Source organism: Bacillus rossius, chromosome 10, assembly GCF_032445375.1.
Source record: "Bacillus rossius redtenbacheri isolate Brsri chromosome 10, Brsri_v3, whole genome shotgun sequence".
NCBI lineage: Eukaryota > Metazoa > Arthropoda > Insecta > Phasmatodea > Bacillidae > Bacillus > Bacillus rossius.
In genome coordinates, this window is record NC_086337.1 from 21483465 (window position 1) to 21500433 (window position 16969).

The window sequence follows — 16969 nt, forward strand, 5'->3', positions numbered from 1 at the left end:
AATGTCAAACTTCGTATAAAATATAGTATTCAGAATTTCAGTTAATAATTCGCTACATACAATTAACAAATTAACAAAGACTATAAATAATATAAAGCTGTAAAATGCTGCAGCAGGAACTTTAGACAAGATTTAATTTTTTCCCTGACTATTTGAAAAATTTCCTGACTTTTCCATGACTTTTCCCTGCTGGCAAAATTCCCTGACTTTTCCCGGTTTTCCCGGTTGGTCGCCACCCTGATAATCACGTATCTCCCATTATGTCATGATGTATTTGTCATACAAAGGTTGATAGGAGGCATATAAAGATAAATGGTGTGACATATTTTTCGTCGAGAGTTATTCTTTACATTTATATTATGGAAAGTATTTTCCTAAACAATTCTGGAACACATCAAATCTATCCTTGCTTTCTATGGAAACTAATGCTTCAAAATATGCGATTTCTAATAACATGAACATTTTTATGAACACATTAGTTGTACTAACTGCAGGATAGGTGTATACGTAATTGAACACTTCAACATAGCTTTCTTTTAGTCTGTGATGACCAAGTTGTAGTGACTAAGAAACTGTTTACTGTCAACATTATTTGTAGGTCTACTAACATCATGCAGGACTGCTAGTGCAAACTGATCATAGTTTATACTGGGAGAAATCAGCACTTTTTAACATATCATGTGCTATCTGTAGAGACCCTGAAAAATGGTGAAGCGCGAAATTCACGAAATAACGCGAAAATTTGATACTTTAAACAAATTTTGCGACTTTCCTTTGATTTTGACAGTCGCGAAATTCACGAATTTTCGCGCGAAATTCACGCTTTTTCGCACAAAATAATGTCCTTATGTCGTAAGTTCTATTTATTTACGCCATCATAAACATAGGCGTGAAATAAACATAGACTGGAAGACTAGTGCCGTGATATTATCTTCGTTTTGACACGTTACTGAAATCCACGTATTTTTATTACTCTGTTTACAAGCAGTAAATATTGCCATCGCAAATGAAAACAAAATGTAAAAATTGTCAACAATCGATATGTGCGCACTACCAACATAACAAATTGACTCCACAGTTTTCGTGTTTTGAATAGTGGTCGTTTCTGCCACAAGGCGCACTGGTGTCGATTTTTCTAACCTAATTTAATCGCATCGAGTTAAGATGGCAGTCATTTTTGCGTGCGCATTTCTATGAGTGTTTACAACTACCATCCACATTTTGTAAGTTTTGTGATACAATTGAATTTGTGGCTAAGATGCTGAAAACTTCGACAATGTTTGATCGCGAAAGAGAGATAATATCGGATGATTTTATATTTTTGATTAGCGGGACAAAATTATGATGTGCAAGTTCTGCAACGTGCAGGTTGATTGTACATGCAAAGAAACGTGCAAAAATCATGTGGCAAATTACACACACAAAACAAAACAGACAATTATTTTGTCAAGCATTCTACCGTGTCTAAACAAATCTCGATAGGCGACAGCGTGAATAAAGCAAACAAGCTTGAAAGTGCAGAAAACAAGAATTTTTTTTTTTTCTGATTTTGTTAATATGATGCTGTAAGTTAACATTCCTTTCGAAAAAGCTGATCATCCAGCTATTAGGGACTGGTGTAACACCCATGTTGAAGGTTAGCCTTATTTATTTAGAAATGTTTTCCCACTCTAATAAAAGTTCATAAGCATATGTAGGCCTACAATATTATCGATTAACTTACCTTTACTTTAAATAAATATGCAAGTACACAAATAGGATGGATTGCATTGTGAAATGGTGAGCACACCACAATATATTTTTGACTGATTGATTGATGGTTTGACTCTGTAATCCAGCAGTACCTAATCTAGAAAAGGTTAGGTTAGGTTTGGCTAAGAATTGTTTTGAATAAATTAGCCCATTAATATTTTTCAGCGATAACCTTATAAATGCTAACTATTTATAAGTATATTGTAAGTTATGTATACAATTTAGGTGCAGGGGATTTGCCATCATCAGCCAACACTCTTAGAGAAAAATTGGCCAGGCAAATAAGGAAGCAGTAAGGCTATGAGGTTTTTTTTACACCGTCAATGGCATAATTTTTTCACAATTTTTTGGGGTCTCTACTGATTGCTTATTTTTACACCGATTTTTTGCACCGCTTGCTAATTTTTACACCGGTTTTTTGCACCGCTTTTGTCATTTTTTTACACCGAAATGAGCCAGTTTTATTTACCATTTTCTGGGGTCCCTAGCTATCTGTCTTGCTAATTTCTTGCACATCTTTAAGGGCTTCGTGATCCATTAAATGTTGGTGTTTTCGAAATTATGGAGTTGGGGAATAGTTTTTATTAGTGAAAAATCATCTTCTAACTTGTTAAGGATTATGTCCTTCAGGTAGAAACACTTTTAAGTCCTTAATGCTGGTGCAGTAAGGACACTGTTCTATCATCATTATCACTAGAATATTTTTACCTGGCCTTAACATATTTTACATGATTTACGTTTTTTGCAACGGAAGCTATTCTTTCAAACTCGGCAGTTGCAGTATTTACACATTAGTGTAATTGCATTGGATGCATTAACACGGTCACTTTTAAACTCGCGAGCTTGATGCCTTGCACTAACCACATTTTTTTGGCATTTCTTAAGTAAAGCAATTAATATTTAAGACTGGAAATATGATAACGGTGTTATTTACATGACCTATGTTAAAACTACAAATAGCCAGTCATAAAAAATATTTGGGTCGTCGCAGCATAAAAGAAATTGTTGGGAAAGCAAACGTATAAACAGTAGCAGAGTGTGGGATAGAGGGACTAGACTGGGGTGGCATGTGTAGAATTCCCCTTGTTATGACACCAGAAAATACATTTCAAAGGCAGTAAAAAAACTGTTTTCAAAATAAGCATAATTAACATAGCTACGCAGCAGAGCATGAAGTTTGTCAAATAAAATTGTCCAGACCTTGACGATAGTGACTGTGATTGTTAAGTTATCATCACGTTTAAAGATTTCAATTAAAAATTTTTTTTTGTATTTTGGTGTGTAACCTAACTTGTAAAATATTTGTATATAAACTATGTTCGAAGATGTGTTATAATGTGACTAACTGATTTCCGAGAAGTACGCTAGTTATAAATTTATTTGCAAGCAATTTTTTTTAAAAATAGTTTTAAAGGAACTAAATTTTTTCTCCCAAATTTAAACTGAAAAGCAAAAGGTCAAATTATGTGCGAGCTGACATATTCGGGACAATACGTTATATTACGCAAAACTATCTGAAGCAAAGTGCAAACCAAAAACTAACGGTGCAGAAAAAAAACCACTAAAGAAAAAAAAAATCAATTACAGGACATGCATTATTGACTGTAAATTACTAATATACTATTTTAAAATTCAATAAAATAAAAACACCAAAAATTACAACCAGAAATGTTTATTCTTAAACTCACAAGTTATGAAAATATCAATCTTACATGTTGGCAAGTATGGTCAGAGCACTGTAACGATGTCCATTTACAATTATCAAGCACTTGGAATCAAAATGGGCTTGCAAATAGAAGTAACGTACGAACAAACAGACAACAGCATCAGTTGACTTGACGATGCAACAAATATTTACCCTTGCCAGAGTCGGGGTATCTGTCGCGTGAACGTATCTCCAGTTTTGAGCGGTGGTCACTCTCACCACGATGATCTTCGCGGGATCTGAAGGAAGGCCTTTCAAACCTGCATGAATATGAACCAAGTAAATACATATGTAGAATCATGTCGTCATGATAATCTTACATCATACTAAATAAGCCTTTGCAAAATAAATCAAGGAGAAACTCCTCAATTATCTTTCAAAAGTTTCAAAGAACCATTTCTTTTAGAATCTACTTTTACTTACAATAACAAAAATTAACATAGATAACATATGTAATGTTATTGTGAATTTATGTGCAAAGGCTAGAATGCAGATTTTACTAGCCAAGTGTAAAATGTAGGTGGTTTGGTTAAAATGTCTTGTTGATCAAGCACTTCACTAAGAGTTTTCGTTTTCCACTCTTAATTATAATGTATCTTGCATCTCAAGAAACACAGTTTTACATATGCAACTGACAAATACTGGCACACTATTTAATTACAAACAAAATGCACATGTAATTATTTTTACTGTTAAAAACTTCTGCAAAAGTAACTATATTACAGCTGGAATAGAAATAAATGTGTACTTACAGCAGCCTATGTAACACAAAATTTACATTAAACTGCAGTTTTATAAATTTTTAACAGGTAAGCCCATGCAAGATTGGGCAATGGGAAAATAGGGTATGTATTTACTTCCGCCAATCCACTAGTCTCAAATACTTAACTGTAGTAAGTATTACGTAACTTATTATTGGTAATTTACTTGCCAATACATTGCAGATGAAAAAAACAAAAAAAAAACAAAAGATTTTTGCCCACTGGAACTTTTTTTTTAAGTTGTATAAACTAATATACCATCTACATGTTTTGCAATGATGATTTACACATGTTACATCGAACAGTTTTGTATACATTGTTCAATATGTTTAAATATCAGAAGTTGCAGAAGTATTAGTTTTTGTCATAAAGTCTAGAAGAACTGTGTGTCTTGTTTTGAATATCATGCATTGTCAACCTTAAACACAACATATATTTTATCACCAGTTATCCATATGCATAATGAAATAAGGATAAAAAATCTATCATAAAAATTGCATGCCCTATTTAACAATAATGCTAATTATTTAGACTGAATATGTAGACAGGTGTTTTCAGTGAAAAAATTTGCACAATTTAGTTACTTTTTACGAGATGATTTTGGTATATTTTCCCCTATTTTATCAGTAGTTTCGTCAAAAATTTAGTTGATTTTAAAACTGCAATATGAGGTTTATAAATATAAGTTCTACGTGAATGTGTTTAATATGTCATTTAAGAGTAGAACTACACAGTTTGTCTGTGTTGTTCAGGTTTTAAAAAATGCATATTGTATTTACTAGGCCTTAACATGTTACAAAGCACAGTACTGGAAACTGTTTTAAAAAATTTACTGACAAAAAAAAAGCTCAAGTCCTAACCTAAAAACAAATAAGTTACGTCTATTTTTACCTGTGGCTAGGTTATATCGACTTTTTTCAATAAGTGCTGTAAAAAACACGACTCGCAGCTATATGAATATTTCAAGAGTAGGTAGGCCTAACAAAATTTATTATCGTAACGTTCTGTTTATCTGCTTAAGAATGCAGAAAACTGTTAAAATATTGTACGCTTTAGCACCTATCGGCAATGTACTTGTGCATCCATTGACAAAGTTTCGGGTAATCCAGTTTTTCAATCGGTATGTTCGCTTCGATAAAAGCTCGAGTTGTTGACATAATGAACTCATTCTTGTAAAATTTTTCTATTTTTGCCATCAACAAGGCTGATTCCAGTGAAACTTGCCTTTTTGCACAGGATTGTTGACTTTCCTTGTTTTTGTTATGCGAGGCACTGTTTTTTATGAATTTCAAGCACGTGTCTTTCCGTTGCCACTCTATTCTAACGTTGCAGTACTTGTACACAAGAATTTTTTGCACTTTGTCAAAGACATAGAATCCTTCGCTCGCAAACTCCGCCGTCCTGTCAAATACTGTCACAACCATTTTAAAATCAACGTTTTATGAAAGAAACAGGGAAAAAACATTTGATTACATCCACGCCATTTTAACAAACTGTGGCGACTCTCGGACTCTGGCGAGGCGATAGTGCAACACGAATACGACTTCCTAGACTATCGAAAGTCGTTAACAATTGATTATAATTGACTGCTGTTATCGAGTCATCAAAATACGAACGTTTAGCTATTTTCAGTGTGTTTTTTCGTAATTTCTCTAAACAATTGATAATTTCGGATTTTTAAGTTTATGTATATTATTTCGTTAATATTTCGCGATTTCGCGATAAACACATGTCTCTATGAATATGACATAAAACTGGCACTTATGCAACTAGAATTAGTGATAATGAATTAATTTATATGGTGAAGCATATGATTTGTGTTAATTTTTCAGAATGTGAGAATATAACACACAACCCTTACAGAACACACATAACATAAAATCTATTACAATGCACACATGGCTCTAAAAACTACATATATTTGCATAAAAGTACTAAAATCAATTCACGCGCAAGGAAGCATTTATGAGGGTTCTTATTACATCACTCTATCTATTCTGATTTATGTTTTACATAATTTATCCAAATCTTTCCAGGAAAATGTTGGGATGGTACCTTAAACTATGCCATGGGTCTTCCTTCATTTGCTTGTATTGAGAGAGCGAGCGTGTCTGCACTGTCAAAGCGACACAAGACCCAAATTAACAAAATGTCTTGCCGCTCCAATTTTTTAGGTGCTAGTTATTATAGCCAAACCTCACTAATATGAAATTACTAGTGATGGGCCGAGACTCGAAAATTCGAGTCGAGTCGAGCGAGTAGCATCAGCTCGGCTCGGCTCGGCATTCGAGTTTATTTTACTCGACGGGGCGAAACTCGAAAGGAAATTGGATAAAACTCGATGATAAAATATAATAAAATTGAATTACAATTCTTAATATCTCCTTACGTGACTTCAGCCGACACTAAAAATACGTACGTAAGACCGAAACACGTACTTAAAAACAATGACGACAATCGGCCATATTATTTATATTTTAGTTTTACATATTGCCAACTTAACAGGTGTGACCACATAGCAAAGAAGACGAACACATTTTTAATAAACAAAACACAAATTAAATTTTATAATCTTAATATCGGCCCAAATATTACTTTTTTTTAGTAAATCCGTGCTACAATCGGCGCAACGTTACAATAATAAATTAACGGTAGCGTTATATTTGTGTTACAGAGCGCATGTTTGCGACTGATACGCCACCAATCACGAAATGGCAGTTAATAAAAACAACTGCGCTCCACTAATTTTAGGAAGTGTAGGGTGGCGAACATGAATTTTTTTTCCGTGTTTGTTTACACTATTACGTTCGGCGAGAGTGCATTTTGTATAATTGTTTGCTATCCAAATTAAGTGGCAAGTTAAAATTAATTATGAAGTATAAAGTATTTTATAAAGTGAAAGTATTTTATAAAGTGTAACTATTTAATACAAATACAAAAGCATGGATTGGTTGGAAGTGCCAGCTTGCGATTGGCCGGCAACGTAACGGCGTTAGTGTTGTAGCAATAATCTTTAAATGTATTATATTTGTTATGGGAACGTTTATTGTAATGTTGCGTTAATTGTAGCACGGCCTTACACTTCCCATAAGTGAAAGTTTTCAAAAATGTTCTAATGATTGTGTGAAACGTAACCTAACCTTCGCGCCAACAAGCCTAAATTATATTCATTTTTTTATTGACTCGTGAATGCTGCAGGCCGCAGCTAACTCGTTCGGTCCAAAATAAGGTAAATATGTAGTTGAGCGGTATTTGCGAAAAAAAATGTTAAAAACTTAAAATACTTTAATTATATGCTCTTTAAATTCCTCTTTTCATTAAAGCCGGCAGATATAAGAAATTCCAAATACTTTATGAGATATCGAATTTTTTAATTTTCATAGTTGGGCGATATTTGTTAAATAAAATTTAAAAATTCAAAAAATACTTTTTTCTATGCTCTATACCTAAATTATTGAATTGTATTATATCAGTTAAGAATTTATTCTAAATGAATTATTTGTATTAATACTTGTATTTTAAATATATTTGATTACGTGGGCCAGTCTAAGGACTCTTAGCAGTAAAGTGCAAATATTCAAGCTCAACTTAAGTGTCAAAGATTCAAATAAAAATTCAGACTCAAATCGACTCGACTTGAATTTATGATCTACAAACTCGACTCGAATCGACTCGAACTAATTATTGTATAATTCGACTCGACTCGACTTAAAAATTTGCAGGTTCGTACATCTCTAGAAATTACTTAATAAAAAATTCCCATTCCGGTGAAAAAGATATGATTTTTAATGTTAAACAACTTTTTTTATTACGAAATGCAGTTTACATGAAATATAAAGTTTTTACTGGTCCTCCACAGCAATGATTATGTGGATAATTAGGTGGTTAATACAAGTTCAATCATTGCAGAAACTAAATAAAAATTATGAGTTTTAATAAAAATCAATATAAACAAACTCACTAGTGATAATAATGCTGACTTAAGTGGTGAAGATGCCATCTTTTCACTTTCAACTGTAACTAACCCAAGGGTGATAGACATTTGCTATGTCCATTTCTCTACTACTACTTCAATGTTTATCTGAGATCAGAATTTCTGTTTGTAAACATATTTGTGATTAATTATGGTACTTATATTTTATTCAATTACTGAATTACTTAATGTACTTATTACAATGAAAAATGGCTGAAAAAAGTGACCGTAAAAAAACTCACTTACTTAAAATATTAAGTGATGTGGACATAGTAAGTTAAACCAAATATGAAACAGCCAACAGGAGTTAGCATTTTGACTAGGAATTATGGACCTTAAACTTAGCAATGACTGGCTGCAGAGGTTTAAAGCACACAATGATTTTGTTAAAAAAAAAAAGTTGGCAGTAGTGAAAGAGAGCAAATTTCAATATTGGTTATAGTCTGTGCAGCCAGAACTTGACCAGTAAAAAGCACATGATGTTTTTAACATGGACAAAACAGGTGGGTTTTTTTAGTATGTTATCAAACAAGACATTGGGTAAGGGCTTGAAATATTATCACTTTCTTATGGATGCTATTTTTTTTTGTGCTAATTTATACTTGAGATGATTTTTTTTGCTAGTTTACAACATAAATTTTATTTTAGCTAATTTTCAAAATAATTGCTTTTTTCAGATAAATTATTTTAAAATGTCATTAACTTGTAAAAATATTTATAAAACATTACTGCTTCATATGTTTTTATGGATTTAAAATTGGTACAAAATGTAGCTCCTTATACTTACAAAGAAACAACCCCACATATAGACTTTCATTTATCTGACTCACTTCATATTCACACTTTCTCTACTATCTATGACAATGTCATATGTGGCACTTAAGACATATCAGCAATTACGTTAATACAAAATAAACTCATCCGCCATATTTGTCGCAGATTTTCTCTTAGCACAGACGAAAGGTGTATGCTAATAAAATGAAAACAAAACCAGCTGTACCTTCTAGAATTTTTCTTTAGCAGGAGTGTGAAGTAAACCACAGCAATACTACAATTAACTTGGCATTTCCACAAATTTTAAACTTGACTCATGTAGTTCTCTTCACTAGTTTTTCCTTTTGTTACCATACTTTGTTATTTTGCCATGTCTCTGAGATGCAGCCAAGTTTCATGCATTCTGAGACAACTTCAAAGTATAACCTAGCCTAATAAATCTAATTGATTTGTGGATTATTCACTGAATTAAACCTCCGACTTAATGTTTGATAGCATATCGCAATGTCAATTTTATAAGTAAAATAAAAATTTAAATCATTTTGTGATTTTAATCTAGAAAGCATAAAAAATAGCAATTTTTTTTATAAAACTGAAATAGAGAGGTTATTTGTAGGCATTTGTATATATGAATATTTAGTTCATAAACATATTGAATGTTAACATAAATTTGTAATTAAGTTGCATTTAAATGCTAATTTAGAAAATAAAAAATAGATTTTTTTGCATTGGTTGTGAAGAGGATAAATACAGGAAAAATTGCCACTGTTTTGCTGCTCTGAAACAGAAATGTGACAGTGAAGCTTTTATGTTTTAAAAAAAATAAACTCCCTTCTGATTACAAGGCAGACTCATCTGCTACCAAGATAGTTCAAGAATGGTTGATAAAATTGGAAGGACTTCATGGTATGCAAAAAACAGAAACATTTGACTAGATTTGGATGGATGTGCAGCACATTCTTCTAATTTTTTTTTAGAACCTCTCGAAATAGGTATCCTCCAGTGTCAAGAAGAACTACAGAACTCATCTCACTTGTTACTTGAATCAACAGTTGCGGTTGAAGGACATAAACCTTACGTGGGACATTTTGGATGCCACACGTAATGTTTGAATGGCATGGGACACAGTCAACCATTGCAAACTGCTTCAGGAAAGCTGGTTTTGTTGCAAGAGAGGAAGTTAGGCTTCAGAAGGTGTTGATACAGCTAAGTCTATTGTGGGCAAAGCTAATTATGAAAGTGGAGGTGATGAAAGTAAAGCTATATTTATTACCTACCAACAAGGATGCTACCAGTTTTTTTTTTTTTTTTTTTTTTAGCCACATTTGAAAATGTGCTATCAAAAAAGCCAAAATTTTATAGTTTTATATTTTGAGCAGTTGTTTGTAAAAATTTTAAGATTTTACAATCATTTTTATAGTACTGGGTGAAGTTAGTAATTTCCGAACCGAACTATACAAGTGAGCTCTGTCCAGTTCAAAGTGTTACTAAGTTCGAAAAATCGAAAGGTTACTGGGATATTTTCATCGGCGTCAAACTCTAATTAGTAGTTCCCTGATTCTTTTAGTTCCTTTATCTTACCCTATCTTGAACTGACGTTTGAAATTGTATTTTAGTGTGTTTATCCTACTAAAATTAACGTTTACTCTGTGGAAAAAGTAAACAATCTCTTTGGTTCAGTGTCACTAACATCTTAGGATATAAAAAAATCTTTAACACATGTAAGCCGTAGAGTAGGACTTATATGTTATATGGCACAGGTTCTTCAGCAGAACTGCTGGAAAAGTTTAAGTGCTGGATTTACTGGCATGTGCTCCCTCCTGTGAGGGCTGAATATGTTTTTCGCACAGTATGCTTCAACACGTATTAAGTTGGCAGTACTGGTATTTGTAGATTGGAAAGTTATAATTTCTACTACTGTGTACAAAGGCCAACTATACAAACAAAGCATGCAAGCAAAAATTAATTATTGCATCATGAATCAAAGAATGTTAATAGCAAGAACCATAACACCCAAGAGTGCAACGAACATTAAAAATCCCGACTAACCTTTCTTTGCCTCTTCCACTATCTGGAGAGGCATGGTCCCGACGCGGCAAGTCTGCAGTCCTGCCAACCAACCCGTCACGGTCACGTCTGGAAGAGCGACTTTCATCAAAGTTAGAATTAACAATCTTGGTAGCATGATGGTTAAAAACTGTGCCCATCTTTGTGTTTTTCTTGTTTTCAAAAGACTCTGACCTATTTGACAAAACATAATACCAATAAAAATTTTCAAATTTTAAAATAAATTTAAAAAATCGATACAAGTCCAAACCAAAAATCAAATATTTTAAAAATTCCAAAATTTATCAAAAAAAAATTCTTGTGTTTAAAACTAAAAACCTAAAAAATATTACTTGATAAATTAAAAAGCATAAAAATAAAGTAAGAAAATGTGTATGTAAAGTTTAACATTATAGTATTGTGTATGGGAGGTAGGTTTCATCATAATATCAAGACTTCACAAACCATGCCATTGATTAAAATTAGCAAATATGTATACTGTATTAAACTAAGACAAAACATGTCAAGTGTAAGAACTGCAAAAAGACAGATCAAAAATAATGATTAGACCAGCGGTTCCCAATTTTTTTTGGCCAGGGAACCATACTACTGATTTTTCTTTAGGCGGAACCCCAACTCCTTAGCAGAAAGTTATTTGACAATAATTGTGCCTGCTTTAAATGACATTTGTCCTGACTCACGGAACCCTTGTGACCCCGCCACGGAACCCCAGGACTCCACAGAACACATTTTGGGAACCGCTGGTTCAGACTATGGTCACTTTCAAAATCACACAAGCAAATACAAAAAAATCATACTTCAGGCATTATTTCAATGAACACAACAGTTTCATTGTAAAATATACTGAACTAAAAATTGCAACAACAGGCACAATATGTTATTCGTTCTGCCACAAGCAGACATTAAAAGCCACCTCCAATACACAGGCATGAAAAATTTTAGATTACGATAAAAACAAAAAATGGCGTGATTTCTAATGCTAAGATGAAAAGTGATTTTCTAATTCAAAACAACAGTTTGGAATATATTTGAAGGGGAAGGGGAAGAAGAAAGGGAGGAAAAGAGAAAGGTAAGGAGGGTGGGAGAGAGAAAGACACCACTAATGGAACTTGTCAGTCCCTCCCACTTCCTTCCTCTCTTCTTCACACTCAAAGAAGGTCACCTCCTCTCCTTGAGCATTCACAAGGTGACCACCGTAATCACAGCCGTCTTTACTTTTACTTTTTGTACTATTGATTTCTGAACGAATATCTTCTGCAGTGGCAAAACTTAAGTTTCATAAGTCTCTATTTGGTGCCTTAAATCAATTTTTTACAGACAACTGTTGTACTGTCTAACAAATATTTCATAAATGGCGCTACGTTTCAATTCAAATTTTATTTTTCTCCATGTTGCGCACATTTTCGTTGATCAATGTACTACGTAACCTCGCTTTTATTTGTATTATTTTTGATTTTATTCTCACTTGTTTACAATTATTAATATATACTTTCAGTATTTATTAATAAAATGAACTGTGATTTATTATAGGTAAAGGTAATCAGAGTATTTAATAATAAAATAGAATTGAAAATGTTATGTTAATCTGTGTTAAATTTTGTCTTTTAAATCCTTTCTAAATTACTCAGCCACAGCAACGCGTGGCCGGGTCTGCTAGTGTGTGTGCATCTTTCTTTCTCTCTCTCTCTCTCTCGATAAATATACAGTAGAACCCCTGTCATACACTTTTCAACGGAGGGCACAAAAATGGTGTATGATGCGGGAAAGTGTATGAAAAGGGAATGGCAATAATAAAAAAAATTTTTAAGTCTAGCATACCAGCACAATGTCAGATTAAACTTAAATACATAATGTGTAAATAATTGCATTATATTAATGAAAGATATGAATTCATCATTATATATACATAAAATAAAACCACTAGAAATGTAAAATACAGTCCATAATCAAGTAAAGCAGTCCTTTCTTGGAGGGGGGAAAGGTCACCAATCCTAAATTAGAAATAACCAAAATTAGGCTATTGTAAAAAGAAAATCAGAAATTTTTGCTTGTTTGTAAAATGAAACAAACAACTTTATGCAACAGAACAAATTTCAATAAAATTTTAACTTGAGAAACTTAATAATAAACAGTCCGATCGTAAGAAAACAATAACAAACGGGTATATTCAGTTCAAAGATTAATGAATGCACAAAATATGTATGAGATCCGTGCCTTGGTAAAGCGCGTGCACCATTTTCATAATCATTGCTAGTTTGCGCCACTAGTCTCGCTTGGTGCTGGCCATAGATGCTAGTAGCGAGGTGCACAGTCTTCCTGATAATATCCATATCTATGGTGCGATAAAGTTATTTTCTTACGTTTGCAAAGGTAAACAATGAACGTTTTTCAAAATAAAAGCATTAAAACGTATTTTGTCAGGAGGAATATAACAAAAAATTTTGTGAATTTTAGGACTTTTCCGCTTTGTAAAAACGTATGAAACGGGAAATTATTGATTTTATAAGTGTATGTTCCGGGAAAGTAAACCATTGTAAATATAGTACTTTCGGCGGGACCAAAATTAATCGGCGTACGACACGGGAAAATGTATGAAACGGGAACGTATCATCGAGGTTCTACTGTATATATATATGTGTGTGTGTGTGTGTGTGTGAAATTGGAATGGGTGGTTGAATATTTGCAAAAGATCTACATAGTCCAGTGTTGGTTTTAGCAAGAAGAAATTCTCAATTAATGTCTATTGTATGTGAAATACCGTGAACTATGCTTGTAGTGTCTGCCACCTGCCTAGCCGGCATCTGGCAAGTGTTGTGCTGGCAGTGGACTACAAGAGGAAGAGAAGGGTAGAAAAATAAAATACAATAGCAGGCATGGGAAAAACAGGTGTAAAAAATTGTAGTCTCTTTCTGTCTTTGTTCGAAGATTGCAGGGTGATTGCAGTAAAGGTCATTTTGTTGCATTTTAGTGAGCAGATGGTCATCAGGTGCAAATAGTTCATTCGGTAGTTTCAAACAATTGTGTTGGGAAAGACTAATTTCCACCATTGAACAGTCTTCTTGTAGCAGAATTGCAGAAGAGAGTAATTGAATAAGGACAGGAAGAAGGTGATGTGAACTTGTACACATTCTGTCCGAAATAATAAAGGACATTATGTAAGATTCTTATTGTTCTTGTCATTAAGGCGATTGGTGCACGGTAAAAAACAGTCACAGGCCCGAAAGCAATGAATTTTGTATCATATGATCATTAAAAAGTCTAGATGCCTATGTGGGTGACCGTTACTATGTAGGGAGGTCAGGAGCTTAGTTCCAGCTCATCAGTGGCGAGATGGCCTTCATACGGGAAGGGTGTCGCTGGTGGTCGCTCTGCGGCCTGCCATCTAGGAGGAATTAACAGAACCTCGAAGGTTTTATCTCCCTCTCCCTCTAACTCACAGCCGATACCGTTCTATCGTGCCCGGAGGAGGGGAAGGTTTAGCAGGTTTTCTCTTTCACTCATCCTTCGCCATGGGGAGGCGGAATGGATTATTTATTTGTTCGCAACTGCGCACGTCATGTGGCTAAAAGCGCACATCTTCTCACTCAACTCACTCGTTCTCTCACACTATTTCAATAAATCTTTTAAAATCTTCAACATCAATACTTTAAACCATTGCGCTTCCTACGGATTAATTATATTTCATGCACGTGCCCGAATTCAGCTGCAAAAAAATAAAACGGGTAGTCAATTTTTTTCTTCAAAAACCTTCCCAAACACTGTGTGTTAAAAAACATTCTGAAAGCCCATTTTTGTAGATAAATGGAAATTCTAAATCACCTACGCCACAAGGAAACATTGTGCTTTAATATTATGTAAAGAAAACACCTCTTAGTTTTATAGTTATGTAAAGGTGGTGTGATATGTTTTAGATGTCGCACCATCTTATCATCCATGTAGAAGAGTTACCCGAAAAGCTAACAAGACTATTGCCATGGAAATGGAAATATGGTTAAGGAAATATTTTTCAAATGTTTGTAAACAGTAAACAACATATAAAAAATCTTATAAATGTAAAATTAAAATACAAACAACCCTATAGCAAATTTAATTTCAATATGAAAAAGTCTACAATAATGTTTACAAGAAACGAATTGCAATAGCAATACAAAAATATCGCAATTTTGTTACATTGTTAACTTATATATTATTTTTAATAAAGGCAATAAAAATGGCATACTCAATATTTGGAATACAATAAATACCTTAAGCCCTACTTTCTAACTTCGGTCTCTGTAATAATTATATAACCTGGTTTACTAGTTACCTTAAAGATAGATGTTTCTTTGTTTCACTTAATAAAAAAACTTCTACTTTATATCATGCTACTTCTGGTGTGCCTCAAGGGGGTACTTTATCTCCCTTATTATTCAATATTTATATCAATGATATTTTTAAAGTTCTTCATCATACTACTGGTTTTCTGTTTGCTGATGATCTTAAAATATCCAGAGAAATTTCCTCCTTAAATGACTGTCTGCTTCTTCAATCTGATATTACTGAAATTGATAATTGGTGCAAAATGAATTTAGTTTCACTTAACAAAGATAAAACAAAAATTATTTCTTTCACAAGGAAAATTCATCCAGTTAAATATGATTATTTTCTTGACAACTCAAAAATTTCCAAATCTCTTAGTATAAAAGATCTTGGTGTTATTCTTGATTCCAAACTATTCTTTCATCAACATGTTAATTCTTTAGTATCCTTTTCCCGTAGAACCTTATATTTAATAAATTATATAACTTACTATGCATCTAATATTGAATCCATTCTTACTCTTTATTTGTCCTTAGTTAGAAGTAAACTCGAATATTGCTCAGTTATCTGGAACAGTATTAACACCACCGACAGTGACAAAATTGAATCCATACAAAATAAATTTTTCAAAATAATTAGTTCTAGACACCATCAATTACCCAAATTAGAATCTCTTTCAAATCGTCGCATCCATCTGGATGCCCTGTTTGTGTTTAAGTGCTATAGTTCAAAAATTAATTGCTTATACTTACTTGATAACTCTGGTATTCGAGTCCCGCAGTTCAAAAGCCGCCTTCGATCCCTATTATGTTCCTTACACAATAATAATGATTTAATTTACAGACTTATCTCAAATTTCAATAAATATGAAAATTTTATTAAAAACTTCAAATTTTAATTTTTATGATTACCCTAATATTCTGAGTAATTTTATAATCCTGTTTATTCTTCCAATTTTAGATCAATTAGTTAAAATTATCTCAGTTGCTGTTTTGTTTTGTTTGTTATTGTGTCGTCCTTTATTTTCCTGTGTAGGTTGTATTTATTCGCTTGTATGTGTCGTCTTTTATTATCCTGTTTATGTTGTATTTATTCGCTTGTATGTGTCGTGTTTGTATTACTTGTTCTGTGCACACCTCTAAAGCTTCGGCTGTTGGTGTGCATGTCACAAATTTTAATAAATAAATAATAATAAATAAATAAATAATTGCTGCGATATTCACAATAAATGCTTTTCTTAAATATAGTAAATAAAAAACATCGTAAATAAATTATGAACATACATATTATGGTGAAGGAAAGTGGACACTATCACATTGAAAAATCTTAGAGGGTAGTTTTCCTCATCTTATTTCTTTCTTTGCGTTTTTGGTCTTGTTCGTTAAAATATTTCATGTTCAAATACTTGACACGCATATACGTTCTAGTCCTGACAAAACAGTATATAACTTCTTCTGGATATTTATTTTCAGTAGTTCCGCAAATAATTTTAGTCAGTGATTCAAAAATCCGCTCTTTTTTGCACAAATTGTTGCCATTAACATTATCAAAACACATTTCAGCGATCTTTATTAATTCCAAAAATTCATTAGTGGGACATTTTAAGTTACCCTTTGATTGTACATGTATCCAGCTATC

At 32.9% G+C, this 16969-nt stretch overlaps 1 protein-coding gene across 7 annotated transcripts in view; it reads right to left on the reverse strand.

Moving 5' to 3' along the window:
• Positions 1 to 16969, reverse strand: part of LOC134535833 (scaffold attachment factor B2-like) — a 118169-nt gene that overhangs the window by 16101 nt on the left and 85099 nt on the right. For 3 of the 7 annotated variants that reach the window (XM_063375150.1, XM_063375149.1, XM_063375155.1), the window contains 2 exons: positions 11015 to 11206; positions 3611 to 3717 (listed from right to left, as the gene is read on the reverse strand). In XM_063375150.1, the coding sequence (XP_063231220.1) occupies positions 3611 to 3717; positions 11015 to 11206 (299 nt within the window). The remainder of the gene's footprint in view (positions 1 to 3610; positions 3718 to 11014; positions 11207 to 16969) is intronic. The other 4 variants (XM_063375154.1, XM_063375153.1, XM_063375152.1 and 1 more) reach the window with 2 other exon arrangements.